This window comes from Bradysia coprophila, unplaced genomic scaffold, assembly GCF_014529535.1.
Source record: "Bradysia coprophila strain Holo2 unplaced genomic scaffold, BU_Bcop_v1 contig_138, whole genome shotgun sequence".
Taxonomy (NCBI): Eukaryota; Metazoa; Arthropoda; class Insecta; order Diptera; family Sciaridae; genus Bradysia; species Bradysia coprophila.
Window position 1 is genome coordinate 8,082,992 of NW_023503409.1, and position 16,941 is coordinate 8,099,932.

General features: G+C 36.1%; 2 protein-coding genes across 10 annotated transcripts in view; one reads left to right on the forward strand and one right to left on the reverse strand.

Annotated features, from left to right (window-relative positions):
- Window positions 1-5,684, forward strand: part of LOC119073827 (tyrosine-protein kinase receptor torso-like) — a 19,846-nt gene extending 14,162 nt beyond the window's left edge. For 6 of the 9 annotated variants that reach the window (XM_037179624.1, XM_037179625.1, XM_037179626.1 and 3 more), the window contains 14 exons: window positions 257-520; window positions 1,550-1,864; window positions 2,312-2,489; window positions 2,560-2,717; window positions 2,787-2,919; window positions 3,432-3,571; window positions 3,634-3,847; window positions 3,903-4,074; window positions 4,134-4,644; window positions 4,703-4,797; window positions 4,863-4,982; window positions 5,044-5,181; window positions 5,241-5,384; window positions 5,468-5,684. In XM_037179624.1, coding sequence (XP_037035519.1) covers window positions 257-520; window positions 1,550-1,864; window positions 2,312-2,489; window positions 2,560-2,717; window positions 2,787-2,919; window positions 3,432-3,571; window positions 3,634-3,847; window positions 3,903-4,074; window positions 4,134-4,644; window positions 4,703-4,797; window positions 4,863-4,982; window positions 5,044-5,181; window positions 5,241-5,384; window positions 5,468-5,507 — 2,622 coding nt within the window. In that variant the 3' untranslated portion in view covers window positions 5,508-5,684. The remainder of the gene's footprint in view (window positions 1-256; window positions 521-1,549; window positions 1,865-2,311; window positions 2,490-2,559; window positions 2,718-2,786; window positions 2,920-3,431; window positions 3,572-3,633; window positions 3,848-3,902; window positions 4,075-4,133; window positions 4,645-4,702; window positions 4,798-4,862; window positions 4,983-5,043; window positions 5,182-5,240; window positions 5,385-5,467) is intronic. The other 3 variants (XM_037179633.1, XM_037179632.1, XM_037179630.1) reach the window with 2 other exon arrangements.
- Window positions 5,685-10,214: 4,530 nt separating this feature from the next.
- On the reverse strand, window positions 10,215-11,337 carry LOC119073905 (dolichyl-diphosphooligosaccharide--protein glycosyltransferase subunit 4). The gene is made up of 3 exons (XM_037179795.1): window positions 11,194-11,337; window positions 10,421-10,522; window positions 10,215-10,354 (listed from the first exon to the last, which is right to left on the reverse strand). The coding sequence occupies exons 2-3, from the start codon at window positions 10,519-10,521 to the stop codon at window positions 10,327-10,329; spliced, it is 129 nt and encodes a 42-aa protein (XP_037035690.1). The 5' UTR covers window position 10,522; window positions 11,194-11,337; the 3' UTR covers window positions 10,215-10,326.
- Between the last annotated feature and the right edge of the window lie 5,604 nt (window positions 11,338-16,941).

A 16,941-nucleotide genomic window follows, 5' to 3' on the forward strand; every position in this document is an offset into this window, starting at 1 on the left:
TGTTTGTAAATATTTGTTTAGGCAAGTGTGAGGTTTGCGGAACGTGCATTTTCCCTGGCGCAAACAGTGATGTAAAGTGCACTTTACTTTCCATAAGCATGTAAACTAAGTTTGAAACGTTGGATGTAGTTGGTAGTTCTTCTTTACCCACAGCGCACTATAATAGTAAGACTCAGCTGTCTGAATTCTGGGGCATAAATTATTTAGATAAATTCAAAACGACAATGTTTGTATTCATGAGAGCTTTTATTTTCAGACATTACAGGAGTGTTACGAGCAAATATGCCAAACACGCAAATTTAATGAAACCGATCCGGAGAGAATAAATGCGGCTGATTTTAAAATCAATTTGCGATGTCGCGACGACACATCCTTGGTTATTGAAATTGTTGATGGCAACGCTTCCGATAGTAACCATTATGGACAGTTTGACTACTCACACAAGGAAAATGTTAAAGGAAATCTGTATATAGTGAAGATAGAACATTCGTATACGTTTGCCGAAAAGATTCTTTACATTGTGAGTGTTCTAAAAGTAGAATTTACAAATAAAAAATTTCCTTTCATGTTGAGTAGAAAACGATCTTTTTGACCAAATTGGATTAATATTAAATGTCTTTAATTTTGGGAATAGCAACGGCAAAAACATTGTTTGTTGCTTCATGACGGCGTTCTTGGTATACTAAAGAATGTGTACAATGTACATACAATACACATAACACACTCGAAAATGTAAATATTTGTTATGATTATTTAGCTCGCTCAGATTGATAGGTTGGAACGGGTTTTCCTTTTAGGTGTTGAGCTTAAAATACTTATAATATCGTTGTAAAATCATTTTTCTATCGAAAAACAAAAAAATTTCGTCGAAATCTGGGGTATTTTTCTACCTTCACCTCTTGTACGCTAATTCAATTACCTTTCGTATTTGCCTCTTATGGATGTCTCAAGTATGATCTATTGCGGGAAAAGAATGTTCGGAACTGCACGAAATCGCTTTCTATTTTTGAATTTCGCAAATAACTAAAACAAATGGTGAAAAAGGATCCCTATAATGCACACAAAAATAGCAATGAAATATTTGTTCTTCATTTTCGCATTAATCTTGGATGGTAATTGATTCTTCAAGCCGTTTTTATATTGGGTAAAAATGTTATTATGTTTGATACGGAGGCTAAACCATACATTGAAAAAAGTTATCGTGACATGTATCAATCAATCGCACACTTATGTTAGAAGAGTGTTACAAAGTGCTAGACTAATACGTGTGCTAAACAGCTGAACCGTTTGCCACATTGATTAGGATGTGAATCACAAATAACGACAGTTGTTTTTATTAACATTTCACATTTCCATCGTGGTATGTTGAAGTACTTATATAACACGAAGGAGAATATCTTTCATAATCGGAACTTAGTTATCATTTTTATTGAATCACAAAACAAGAAGTCTTATTGTAGAGGATGTAGTGGGTGATCATATACCGATGTGGATATCCTTGTTGGTGAACAATGCACTAAATTATAATTTTATTTTCATCATTTTACAGACAAATTCCACGCTGATTCCAATAAAAGAACTGACGCCAAATGTAACTTACAACATAACAGTAACTCTAATGCTTCCCAACTATCAATATACGAATGCGGTACATTTGGATTTAATCAAAACATTGCCGTCAGAATACACTGCCTCCAAAATCGAAAAATCTGAATATAAATTGGAAGTGAGCAAGACGTCAAATAAAATGTTTGATGTCTTTGTAACTTGGGATCCAGCCGAAGATCGAACATGCCATTACCAAATTCTATTGTACGATAGGACAGATAAAGACGGCAACATTCAAACAAAATCAATAAGTAAGGTTAGTGATTGCCAACACCGTTTATAAAATCATTTGTCTTTCACCTTTTCACCATCTGTTATCGACAATGACTGATAGAATAAATGACAAACTCTAAGATATGACACACTATGTGACAACACCATGTTTAAACTATTGAAGTAAAAGATTTAATATCAGTCTTCTAAAAAGTTTGTCGGATCGTAGGAAGTAGTAGACGCGATAAATCAAACTGCTTGTGAAAGGTTAAACAAAAATAAATAAATTTTAACCTTTCGCGGATAATGTTAACATGAAAGAAGTAAAAGATTTTCTGTCGAATTTGCTTACATAAATAGACGCACTGGACAATTTTGCTTGCTGTTTCTGAAAGGTTAATTGTTCACCAAAAATGATTGTCTGCAAGTCTATCCTTTTTGAGGCCTAGAAAATTTTTGCTTAAACGTAAACTTTCGTTGACCATTACAGCCTGAACTGTTGTACCATTATGTGATCCGTGACCAGACTTTCGGATCAGCTGAACCAGTAATTGGCATCCGAGGGTCAAATAGATTAGGTGATGAATCGAGTGTTGTTGATTGGATCGAAATACAAACACCAACATGCTGGGACTGGTATCCCGAGGACATAAATTTGGAAATTTGTCGTTAGTAAAACGGATTTCGCTTCGATTGAATTATTTCGTAAATTTGAATATTTTTCGATTGTGATTTCAGCACCATACCCACCGACAAATATAAGCGTTCAGGCATCTTTCTCTTCACTTAGTCTGTATCGAATGAATGTTTCTTGGGATAAACCGGAGAGACAACCCAGGTCATATGAAATACTCATAGGCAATTCTAACAATTCTTATGCGAAAAATGTGTCAGGGGTAAAGTTATACCTTCGATTTGATTTGTTTCTACATAAGTGTTTACTCGAATTATTTTTGTTTCACAAGGAAAGCACACATGAAGTTTTTGAAGATGTTCAATTGTTTGGAGATCGATATTACGTCCAAATAACCGCATTTTCATTGGGCGGAATAATCTCCCGTAGTGTACCGGAATCTTTGCACACTGTTCCTGATGTGGGTAAGAAAAAAAAGGATTCTAAGAGGGTTTCACATGAAACAAAACGCTGTGATCTTTGCCTTTGTGATAGATTGTTTTAATCCGTTAATTATACTTAGATCGAACGAAGTAACAAATTTCTTGTGGTAAATAGTGCACATTCAACAGCCAAGTTTGCGTTCTGAATGAAAGCAAATCAATAAATGGAAACAAAACATTCCATGCAATCGTAAAACTCAGTCCTAAATAATAGTTATTTGTGTACCTGTTTTGGACGATTGTTGTTCGGCAATTTCGCGAGTTGCGAAAGTGCCTAAAATCAATCGTCCAAAACAGATACTCAAAAACGTTTTCATGTAAGGGGTCGAAAACCAGAGAAAAATCTCAAAACTCCCTCATTTTCGGCCCCGAGTCTTTTCGTGTTCTTTTCTTTTCGTTTTTTTTTTTTAAATAATCCAGTTGATCGGTTGATCCTAGAACCGTCGCGAACACCTTTCTATCTGAAGAAACCCTAACATAAGTTCGCTTTTCAGACAATAGTCAAACTAAATCAATAATTCTGTATATGGGCTGTTCAATTATTGGTGCTATCTTTGTGGGGTTGTCGATTGCAACGTTCATTCATTTCAAAGCAAGATCTGAACGACGACGCCATAGAAAGGTATACTTTGAGGTCAGGAAAGGTTTTTACAAAGCGGTCAAACTACAATGATTGACAAATTCATTATTTTGTAGGGACTGGAGAAGCAGCGACCTGCAGAAATAAAAACCGAGGACAAAATACTTTTGCTCGAGGAAGAGATAAAAAAGTCTTTCCTAAACGATGGCATGGAGATTGACGAAGACGATATTGATATTTTAGATGGAATTGGTGAAGGTGCTTTCGGATTTGTTAGCAGAGGAATTTTAATACCAACCGGTAAGGAAGTGGCTGTGAAAAGGCTTAAAGGTAACACAGTTTTCCATCGCAAAAATCTCAGCAATAATAACTACTGTTTTCCAAGATATGGTCACATTTGATGTGATGCGTAATTTTTGTCAAGAAGTAGAGGTCATGAGATCAGTGGATAAACATCCAAATATTGTTGGAATTGTGGGACACTGTATGAAGGACATTGAGAAGATGATGATATTAACAGAGTATTGCAGTAGGGGAAATCTTCTAGATTTTCTAAGGTTTGCCAATTTTTTCTTCCGCTGTTCTTCCTGCACACTAACTCAATATTTTTAAGTAGAAACTATTGGCAAAAGATCATGAGATGTTCGTCATCGAAAGCATCTCTTTCAAATGTTACCATTGCTGAGGACTGTTCATTTCAAAAACCAGTCGAGAGTGATGTTAACTTCGGTTCGTGCGTGCCAGAGAAAAATCTGATTAAACAGAAAAATCTACACACCGTAGACGACAGTTTACCGGTGGGCATCAAAAATTTAATTATCAATAAATTGTACGACGAATGCAGCGACAATTTGAAGCCGAAACCGTTATTTACGCATAACTGTGGCAATTCATGCAAATCTTATGTGGATATAATTGAAGAGGAAATAAGGGTCAGTGTGAAAGATTGTGACTGCAGAAAAAATCAAAAGAATAAATTGTTGAGCTACCTGGATTATGGTAATGCGTTTGTGGAAAATCCCGGCTACGATCTGCAGAGTAAAGTGAACAAGCCTGTGCACAATTCAGAGCCGATTTTGACGAAAAAGGATCTGTTGTCATTCGCTTTACAAATTGCGATGGGAATGGTAAGTTTAAGTGTAGTCAATTCAGCAATTATATTAGCCTAATCTTTGACTGCTACAGGAGTTCCTTACATCTAACAAAGTCATTCACCGTGATCTGGCCGCTCGTAATGTTTGTGTGTGCTCCGATTTTACTGTTAAAATAGCCGACTTTGGGTAAGAAACGACTTCGATGAGTTCAAAGCATAGAATCCTATCTCAAGTAATAAATCCGTCAACAGACTTAGCCGAGACATTTATCAAGAAAATGTGTACAAGAAAGAGACCGATGGGAAGCTACCCATCAAATGGTTGGCATTGGAATCGATGACCTTTCAAATGTATACCAGTCACAGTGATGTGTAAGTGTCCGATTCACCAACAACATTTCTTCATCACATAACAATTCTCTCCTCTCAAAAGTTGGTCCTATGGCATTCTGCTGTATGAAATTGTAACTCTAGGCAGTACCCCATATCCGTCAATACAAACCGGAAATCTATTAAAACTACTGATCGAAGGATATAGAATGGAAAAGCCACCGAATTGTGATGATAACATGTAAGAGGAGTCAGATTTTTGGTTGATAAAAATTGAACGCATCTCGTTTCTCGATCTAGATACGAGTTAATGTTATCCTGTTGGAGAACTGTACCCACTGAACGGCCAACATTCACCGATATAAAATTGAAATTGGAACGGATATTATCGGAATTTAGAGACAACGAACCGATACACAATAAAATGTTTGAAGAAAATTTAAGGTAATTGTTGTTTCGATGATGTGAGGACCTTTCTAAATACAGGAAGAAAGTTCTTAGGGAAAAACTAATGAATTCATTTATAGGTCGATAACTTCGTCTGGGTCATACCTTAAACCATTATAAGTATGATGGATCATAATCAGACCCAACAGGGATTTCATTTACTTTGAGTGAATAGTGTTGTGAATCAAAATCTAGTTGTTTTACGTTTAGTTAGTCTAAGTAATTTAGTTGAAGTTGTTAAGAAGAAAATTATGTAACTCTACGCTGAATATAATTATACCAATTTTTTAAGACCAAGTTTAGGCTGTCAATAAATCGTTTATTCCTCAGCACAGCTTTGGTACGAAATTGGTCTGTCGGTCAGTTTTTTACTGTACGAAAAATCGTGTATTCTCATGGCATCATCTAACGAAAATGTATCCTCTATGACACCTGCTATCGGAACCACGATGAAAAAATAAGCAATGAGCTCTAGCTATCGTCTTATATATCAAAACATATGTTAAACCCATAGAGTGATACTGATGGGCAGCGCCATCTCTCGAGTGTAACTCTATGGTTAAAACAAATGAAGTAAAAGATTCAGGGAGCCCACTCAAAATTTGGCCTCCTTTTTAAGGAATAAAGAAGGATATTTTGATAATTTAAGGAGCATTTCAGGAGTTTTAAAATATGAGATTTTGGATTAAATTTGATCAATTCGAAAGGTTTTTGACTTTCCAAAGTCATATTAAGGATATACTAGTCTCTTATATATCTCATTCGTTGCTGATGGTCCAAACACAGTAGTAAACTCAAAAGGAGTGACATCCTAAGCAGCTAAAGCTGCTTAAGCATCATCCTAGTTTTTCTTCATGAGATAGATAAATCGTTTGTGAAAATTTTTTATGCAGGCACTCTTGCATTACTGACTCAGTGCAAAAACTACAGTCTGCATAATCTATTTAAATTAATCCTTCAATACTTATAATCTACTTTTGGGTAGGACCTTTGGCGATTTTACATAAAAATTAAATTCACTCCATCATCACGGCAACGCTAATCATCTCGGTAGGTGAATTATTTGTATTGAAATAAGCAATAATTATCATTAGATGTAGTGTGTCCCCCGCGTTTCTTTCTTTGGATAACCGCTCCATAATTTAGAGTACTAACCATTAACGACTTTTTACATCATGAACATTGAAAATGGTTCTTAATTTCAAAAATTGACTGAAAATTCTGAATCTTTGAAAAATTGGTTCAAGAAGTTTTACATTTATAACCTATGCGATTCATTCGCCATGTAACGGGGTAACGTGGCCATTTAATTAAGATCCGTTCGGACGTCGCAAAAGATTATTTAAAATTTAGGTCAATCCACGAAACCATCTATTCGTTCCAGATTTTAAAAGGTAAAACTGCTTTCCTATAACAATTTGTAAAAGGATGAATTCAGTTGAACCGAAGCAAATATTTCACTTTAAAATTATTGAAAATGTAGTAAAATAGATGGTGTCAAACAATTTACAATCGTCACAGCGATCCCACGTCATCGATGTACAGCAAATTACCGTAAAAATTTGATTTTTTTTACATAGACTTAAAAATTTGCAATGTTAATTTTGTGTATCTCAACTTAAACATATTGAATGGCAAAATAGTACAACAATCAGTCAGTATCCCGTTGCATGTGAAGTATGAACTTTTTCAAATTTAAGCGCTCACAAAAATGAACGATTTTTTACACCTATTGATCTAGTACGTTCAGTACTGCCATTTTGACGTTTTGAAAAAGCGAAATATTGTTGATGTTTACAAAATGGTTCGTTGTATTGATGGAATTTCGTAAGAGTTGAAATCAAAACTCGAATATTTTAATATAAAATTTAAAATATTTAGTGTTTGATGACGAAATGTTGTGGAATCGATAGGCCTTATCTTTTCGCAGGTAATTTAATTCATAAATATGCATCGAAACAGGCACATCCAAATTTTCGAATTCTTTTAGGAAAATGATCCAGCATCAACTGTTTACATTAGATTAGATCAGATTATTGATGGTCCAAACTTTGGGAAATAGATTTTTGTCTAAGAATCGATGCGTTATGATGATGTTGTTGTATACAAAATCCAAGCGACTTAAAGACATCTACTGTAAAATGAAATTTTGGTGCCGCACATTGAGACTCTTGGGACGTCGAGTGACTTAAAATCTCAAATCGATCTACTGACCTCGGACATAAAAATTTTGTTCAAGGACCCCCCTCAACTTTCTTTTGTGAACATTTTCTCTGAAGAGACCAAAACTCTACGACGTCATCTTGTCGCCGTACCAACGTCGAAGTTGTTGCCATGTTTTGGTACATTTTCCGAATTTTCTCGAAAACGCTTCCAACGATTTTTTTGATATGCACATCAATCGATAGGTATTTCCAGTGGCTATCGATTGATGTGCATATCAAAAAAATCCATCGACAAATTTTAGAGAAAATCGAGAAAAACTGTCAGAAAAAGCAGTTTTTTGCTATTTGCGGCCGCTCACACGCTTCTGACCGCTCTCAAATGTGTTTTATTGGAAGCGCCGACCTCGAAAACCCTTTAGACATAAATTTCACGCCAATCCATTAATTTTACGCGAAATGGCAGCTGTTTTAAATTTCAAAAATTCCGACTTTGAAGCCACCTAGCGGCCAAGCGACGCATAAAAAAAAATTTTGACCCACATTTCCTGAATCAGCATCAAAAGCACTACCGAAATCAATGATAAAATCATTAGGTCCGAGGTACGGCCTCAGTCCTAACCTAGGTCTAAAGCCGACTTTTCCACATCTAATCACCCCACAGAACACTCCTACCTACTTTTTAGATTTTTAAAAAGGACGATGCCCTTCGGGCATTGTTTTTTAGATTGTTGGAAAGTCATGTATTAAGAAATGAAGTAGATTTTCTGGTGTTTCTCAGAGAATATTCTTTGGAAAATATTTTCCGATTTTTTCACAAATATTTTATCGAAGATTTTTCCAAAAAATGTTTACTCTAGATAAGATACCCAACGTACCCTAAGTTCACCGTAGTTAGATTTAAAAAAAACTAGCCTAGTTACTTAATTTTTTGACTTTTTTTATTTTATTTTTTTTATTTTATCTTCTTACTACTTGTAATGCCTGCATTTAAAATCATCTGTGCCTTGGCCACTGCTGATTTATCTAATTTAAGTTCGCTAGCTACAGCTAACGAAGTGTTATTACCATCATAAATTAACTTTGCGGCGACTTTTAACTTTAAAGTCTCCTCTGCTATTTCAGCTTCGATGCGTTCGATGCTTTGAATTTTGGCCTCTTTGTTATGCTTTTCGTTTTTGTCTGACTCGTTTTGTTTCGATTTTGCTAATAACGCCTTTCGCCCTTTTTCTACATCTAAATGCAAAAAATATCTTTTACGGGCCGACGAGCAGTGGTCTAACAATTTTCAAATAATTGGAAAATCTTCCACTTTATCGTAGAGATACAAAGTATTCTATCTATCCGAATAGTCGCAATCGTTTCTTCTAACAGCTGCTCCTTGAAATTTCGGGAAACACAAATTTATTTACGCTAAATCCTCGCTCAGGATCAGCATTCCTATGATTGAGGAATAAATACGCATTGGTTAACTTAACCAGATGGCCAAACTTTTCTCAAACACGATACACACCAGACGAAAGTTAACAATTGATTGAAAATAAATGATTAAGTTGCCAGCAGCATCAACACAATCGATGAAAAGAACAATTGAAGCAATAGGGTTTGCAAGTACCTTTTAGCACTATCGTTCTCATTTGTTGAATTATTATTAGGTTTCATGAGCCTTTTTTGGTGAAGTAAGCGAGGAGCGGTTTTGAATATATATGGTTCCGCAGTCAGAATTAAAATGTTAGATGTTTTAACTAAAGTGAAACTAAAAATAAGGAGTTTGAGGAGATTAAGGAGGTTTCAGGAGGATTTATGAAAATCAAGGAGATTTAAGGAATCAAGGAGGAGTGGGCTCCCTGAAGATTGTAATTTTACCTTTCCAAAAAAAGTTACATCAAATTAAGTAATAGATTCCACACCAACTGTCCTACTGATAATCTTGCCATGAGCTGACCTTATTTCCACCTCAGACGCTAATAATACTTACATACAATAATACGTATTGTGCCACGACCAGTCAAATTGAACTTTCAACTTATCTGTGACAAGACAGACATTCCAAAAATTTCATTTGTAATTTGCAACAATTAACTAACTAGCTGTTAGTACAGTGACGTCTTAAGAAATTACCCATTACTCTCTGACCGAAAATGTTTCACCAGACGAAGTGTCCCACATTGCCTTTGGTACGGAATTTTTCAAAACTGCAAAAAAGGTTAATATTCGACTGCCGAGCCAAGTTTTACTGTCGTTACTTTCTGTGGAACTATGAATTTTTCGAGTTTATGCTACTCAATTTTACGAAATTCTCAGAAACCCAGAAAAAACCTCAGGAAGTAATACAACCACGAAAAGCTACCACATCGGGACATTTTTGGAAACCGATTCTGATTTGGCTTTGTTTCTCAACCTGAAACATTCTGTTCATCATCAGCTGGAGATTTTTTTGATTTTAATTAAAAACAAAATTCTAATCCGAGCCGCAAATACTGGATGTAAGTTTCCGTTGAACCTTCGTTTTTACATCGAATCGTGAACAGATTTGGCGAAATTCTTTAGTAACCTTTCGTAATACATCACTACCATACAAACATTAAGCATAAAGACGTATCCTCCGAGTTTTTTAATATTTCACTGTTAGTTCTAAAAAGCGTTTTCACTTAAAATCACTGAATTTACTTCGATTCAATTTTACATTTTATTCGAATGAAAATGTTAACATTGCTGGATAAATTTGTTGCAGTTGGTAATGTATCTGGAATTGTACGCTCTATGGTTTGTATATTCTACTTATGCTTTGACGATGTGGATGGTCTGTGAAATTGAGGAAAACTGTCAGAAAAACTGCACAGTTCGATCTTAATAGAACACGGAATTTACCTGCCCATATTAGCGTTTATGTAATGGTATGCCACAACGAGCAGGAATAGAAACACTCCCAATACGTTCGAGAAAATCGCCAATTGCACGTCGGTAATCATTCTAAAAGAGAAGTAAATGAAATCGGTTAAGTGTGCGTTCTTAAGATACTTTTTAAGCGATTGGAATGATGTCGGGGAATCTCGCATACGAAACAAACAGTCTACAAGGTTCGTGTGGTAGCCCCCAAAATTTGCAAAAAAAAATGTCTGGATCCTATGAGGACACGGGATTCTTAATAATCTCATGGAAGATCCCTTTCAACCCATCAACAAACGTGAAAGCATGGATTTCTGGAATAGCTTATAAGCAAAGGCTCCTTGCAAATAAAAGGAAAATCTATTTGAAATCGGTTCGGACAATAGCGCATGCCGAAAGTTGTTTGTTTCCTTTAAATTTAAAATGCAAATTCAGTGTCAAGTCTATCATGAGAAACCATTGATGTGAAAACTGATAAGGATTCCTGAGGAATAATTTAGAAACGGACCTGAGAGTGAGGGATACTAAAATGTTTGTAAACATAAAAAATTTTTCCATTCGTCTATGTTTATGAGTAAACAACTTCAATTTGTAGTCTCTGTTAAGGTTTGGAAATAATGTTTTTCCCAAGCGTCCGTCCTACCCAGTCCAGACACGTCATTCAAAAAATGGTTAGTAGCCGGTGATATGGTTGTGAGGGTAAATAAAACACATTTGGGCTGAGTTATGAAACTGTGTTCTATGCAACAACTTACTTCAATGAAGTAATTACTGGTTCTTCTCAACAGAATGATTTGCAATGTACGGAACACAAGTAATTTACCAAATAATTACAAACTTTGAAATTGTTTTAACAAAAACTTATGGTGCACTCTGACTGTCTGTCAAGTGTGGTGCTAAAAAAAACTGTTCTAAGACATCAGCCACTTAATGTTGCTATACACACACAGATGGTGCTTATGTCTATATATTAGCGGTTTCTACTTAAAAATTAATCATAATCGTCTTACGTTTTACTGACGATACACCAACAACAACACGACTCTTAATTTCATTTATGAAATCAGATGAGCTGTCAATTTCGCAAAATTAAAATTTTTCAATTTTGCCAATGTATTGTTTCAGTAACTTTCAGTACAACAGGAATTTGAACCCTCTTGATGAAGTGTAAATTTGTGGTGTAGTTGAAATTCAGTGTGGTGTTAAGCTTTTATGAATGAAACAACCGGTCATGTTGGCACACATGCAGCCCCGGTGAAAAAAAAAACGTATTTGAGACCCTTTTTGAGACCGAAACTTTTGTATGGCCGTGAGACTACGTATTTCGAGCCTTTGAGAATATTTGAGACCGAGAATTTATCGAAATAGTTCATCGGAGTTCATCCAAAATTCATGAGACGTCTCTCTTTAGACTCATTTGAGGATGTTCTAGTCTGACTGAGTGGTCTGGTTTCGGATTTCCTAGACGTAGTGAGACTGACTGAGTGGTCTGCTTTCGGATTTGCTAGACGTAGTGAGACTGACTGAGTGGTCTGCTTTCGGATTTGCTAGACGTAGTGAGACTGGATGAGTGGTCTGGTCTCGGATTTGCTAGACGTAGTGAGACTGGATGAGTGGTCTGGTTTCGGATTTGCTAGACGTAGTGAGACTGGATGAGTGGTCTGGTTTCAGATTTGCTAGACGTAGTGAGACTGGATGAGTGGTCTGGTTTCGGATTTGCTAGACGTAGTGAGACTGGATGAGTGGTCTGGTTTCGGATTTGCTAGACGTAGTGAGACTGACTGAGTGGTCTCATTTTGGATTTGTTAGACCTTGTGAGACTGGATGAGTGGTCTCATTTTGGATTTGTTAGACCTTGTGAGACTGGATGAGTGGTCTCCTTTTGGGTTTGTTAGACGTTGTGAGAATGGATGAGTGGTCTCATTTTGGATTTGTTAGACCTTGTGAGACTGGATGAGGATAAATGAGTGTCATAAAAAAAAAAAAAACTTTTTCAGACTTCTAATTTTTGAGTTTTTTCTAGACCGTTTGAGACTTCTCTTTTTTCAGTTTTTTCTAGACCGTTTGAGACTTTTCATATTTGATTTCTTTTTAGAACTTTTTTCTTCGTTCGTTATTTATCGGAAGATTTTTTTTGTACTTCTATGTTGAGTTCACAGATGGCCACTACCCTTTACTTTTTTTATAATTCGCTAGACCAAACTGACTGAAATTGTAGAATCGTTAGTAATATTTGAATTTTTTTATTTTACCTTTTTTTATTTGTAATGTTTTTTCCGGTCACCCATCCAAGTACTAACCGCGACGAATGATGCTTAACTTTCAATTTGGACGGCCGTCGACGTTCACGTGCTGCTAAATCAGATATATCTATTTGGAGTTCTAATTTTGAACCGTTGTTACAATTTCCGAGGTCGGATGAGCAGTCTCATTGGCAGGCGGCTTGAGACCGAGTGAGTGGTCTTTTTTGAAGAAAATAATTTCTTCAATTACTGAGACCGGTTCAGTGGTCTCATTTGAAGAAAATATTTTCTTCGATATCTGAGACCGAGTGAGTGGTCTTTTTGGAAGAAAACATTTTCTTCAATTACTGAGACCGGTTGAGTGGTCTCATTTGAAGAAAATATTTTCTTTGATATCTGAGACCGGTAGAGTGGTCTCATTTGAAGAAATCATTTTTTCGATTTCTGAGACCGGTAGAGTGGTCTCATTTGAAGAAATCATTTTTTCGATTTCTGAGACCGGTAGAGTGGTCTCATTTGAAGAAATCATTTTTTCGATTTCTGAGACCGGTAGAGTGGTCTCATTTGAAGAAATAATTTTTTCGATTTCTGAGACCGGTTCAGTGGTCTCATTTGAAGAAAATATTATCTTCGATTACTGAGACCGGTTGAGTGGTCTCATTTGAAGAAAATATTTTCTTTGATATCTGAGACCGGTTGAGTGGTCTCATTTGAAGAAAATATTTTCTTTGATATCTGAGACCGGTAGAGTGGTCTCATTTGAAGAAATCATTTTTTCGATTTCTGAGACCAGTAGAGTGGTCTCATTTGAAGAAATCATTTTTTCGATTTCTGAGACCGGTAGAGTGGTCTCATTTGAAGAAATCATTTTTTCGATTTCTGAGACCGGTAGAGTGGTCTCATTTGAAGAAATAATTTTTTCGATTTCTGAGACCGGTTCAGTGGTCTCATTTGAAGAAAATATTATCTTCGATTACTGAGACCGGTTCAGTGGTCTCATTTGAAGAAAATATTTTCTTTGATATCTGAGACCGGTTGAGTGGTCTCATTTTAAGAAAATATTTTCTTTGATATCTGAGACCGGTTGAGTGGTCTCATTTGAAGAAAATATTTTTTCGATTTCTGAGACCGGTTTAGTGGTCTCATTTGAAGAAATAATTTTTTCGATTTCTGAGACCGGTTCAGTGGTCTCATTTGAAGAAAATATTATCTTCGATTACTGAGACCGGTTCAGTGGTCTCATTTGAAGAAAATATTTTCTTCGATATCTGAGACCGGTTGAAACGTCTCTTTTGCAGAAAATATTTTCTTGCATTATGGATACTGTCTACACCCTCAAGATCAACAACACCAAAAAGAAATGAAACTCATTATAATGAACAGTGTGATATGAAAAACTAAAACAGCTGAAATTGAATTTTCGATGGAAAATGTAATACCGCTCGGTTGCCAGAGCCTTTATGTTTTAAATCTCTAAACCATCCCAACACAATCATTAAATCTGGTACATACTTTTTTCAAAATCCAAAATCTATCACTTGAATATTTTCGTCATTTATGTTTCGCTATATAAGGAGAGAGCTGAGACACAAACACATTTATTTTTAAAATTAGCATTTTCTTCGAAAGAGACCACTCGACCGGTCTCAAAGAATTGAAAAAATATTTTCTTCGAAAGAGACCACTCGACCGGTCTCAAAGAATTGAAAAAATATTTTCTTCAAAAGAGACCACTCGACCGGTCTCAAAGAATTGAAAAAATATTTTCTTCAAAAGAGACCACTCGACCGGTCTCAAAGAATTGCCAAAAATATTTTCTTCAAAAGAGACCACTCGACCGGTCTCAAAGAATTGCCAAAAATATTTTCTTCAACAGAGACCACTCGACCGGTCTCAAAGCATTGAAAAAATATTTTCTTCAAAAGAGACCACTCGACCGGTCTCAAAGAATTGAAAAAATATTTTCTTTAAATGAGAACACTCAACCGGTCTCAGAAATCGGAAAAATTATTTCTTCAAATGAGACCACTCAACCGGTCTCAGATATCAAAGAAAATATTTTCTTCAAATGAGACCACTCAACCGGTCTCAGTAATTGAAGAAAATATTTTCTTCCAAAAAGACCACTCACTCGGTCTCAGATATCAAAGAAAATATTTTCTTCAAACAAGACCACTCAACCGGTCTCAGATATCAAAGAAAATATTTTCTTCCAAAAAGACCACTCACTCGGTCTCAGATATCGAAGAAAATATTTTCTTCAAACGAGACCACTCATCCAGTTTCGCACAGTTCACCAATAAATGTTAGCAAAGAGACTACTTGTTCCGTCTCAAGCGATCTGGACATATAACTGCAACGAGACCACTCATCCAGTCTCGCACAGTTCACCAATAAATGTTAGCAAAGAGACTACTTGTTTCGTCTCAAGCGATCTGAGTATATTACTGCAACGAGACGACTCATCCAGTCTCGCACAGTCTGGCGAAATAATATTCGAAAAGAGACTACTCGTTTGGTCTACGGTATTCTCATTTGTTCATCCGAAATGATTTTAGCAAAAACAAAAATATTTTGAGACCTAATTGAGAATTCCAGCAATTTTGAGACTGGAATTAGACCGTTGAGAATACGTATTTCATGGTCTCGTGAGACCGACATTTTCACTGGGGAGTGGTTACATTATTCCCCCAGAAAACGCGTGCTTCAACCTAGGCAATAAAGACATACTATGTAGACGAGCTAACCCTAATCGATAGTTGTTCATCATAGTTTGTCACACACTGTGTAACACAGAGACAGGTATCATAGTTGAATCTTTACGTTCTACAATTGGTGGAGCTACCAGCTATCATTCATTAATCAAAACTTTGTAGAATGATGTTTTGACAAAAACGTCTAAGGACTTGCAATTCTTACATTTTTATACTATTCTGTCCTAATTCTCTAACCGGATTCAAAACATCCGATGCAACTGACTCTAATTCTTTTGCCCGGTAGATACTTGTGTATGGAATTCTCAACCTTTTTCTCAACCATTTTAATACAAATGATATGGCTGGTGTGCAATGGATTTCATAGAGTTGTAAGACCGGTGAAAAAAAAGCTTTCTGATATGCATACGATTTAGCGACTCAGGTTTTGTGATAAGGATTATAAATGAAATAATTCTGAAAGTAAAAAACTTTACCTCTTATGTGCTGCGAAAATTCATTTTTCGCGGGGGGCCCGCTGTAACAACTTGCAACAGAAACTAAAATCTCTAATCGAACCGACGACATCGTAAAAATCACTTTTCCTAACTAGTGTTAAAATATCGCGACTTCGTCGCCTATTTCCTACGTCCTTTAGGAAAAATTCGCCTCTGTTTGGATGTAGAACAAATTGTAGCAACTCGACATTAAATAATCTCTTTATCTCGTTTCTCAGCTAGTTGTTGTTTCTTACGTTTTCGTTCTGTAGGTAAGGAAAGAAAAGTTAAGGGGGGAAATGAAACAGGTATTATGACGGGTGGACACAACAAACAAATACATACGCATCCTTCACCAGTAAAAAATCTCAATAAGCTCATAACTCAAGATTTCGAGCTTCAACCCCATATTTCAGGTGTCCTGTACTATTAAAATTACATTCAGTTAGAACATTTACAATAAAAACTCGACCGTCGCTTCAATCGCCTGCAGCCGTTCCGCAACCGGAAACATAGGAATGTTGGCAGGAACGACTGGTTCAACACACCATAAATGATGATAGGTTAGTGCCACGGAAGCATCACACGCGGACGAATTGAGTCTTTCCACTCTTTCTCTAATACGTCTGGCTTCACCTTGGAGAGGCTCTAAGCCAGACTCCTGTATACCGAGTTTTGTGACGATCTGCATGTCGATGAGGGCGCGGAAATTATTTAATTTTAAAATAATTCGTCCAATTTACGCTGCCGAAATTGTTTTAACGAACTGTCATGTCTCTAAAAAGGCAAATATAGGTTTGTTCCGTTTGTTCCAAGTAACTAAACACGAACTTTGACAACCCAAAAAACGACAATTTCATCCACAGCAACGTCGCTTACGTGATATTTCATACAAATCGAGCAACGTCGCCTACGCGATTTACACAGAGATATTATTGAGGTTATGGTTATATGGATGAAATTTGACAATTCATATGGCCTTGGAACAAACCTATTAGGTCAGCAAGCACGGCAAGTAACTAACAAGTGCAAGTGCTTTTGGAACACCTGAATTTCTTCGTTTGTCACGT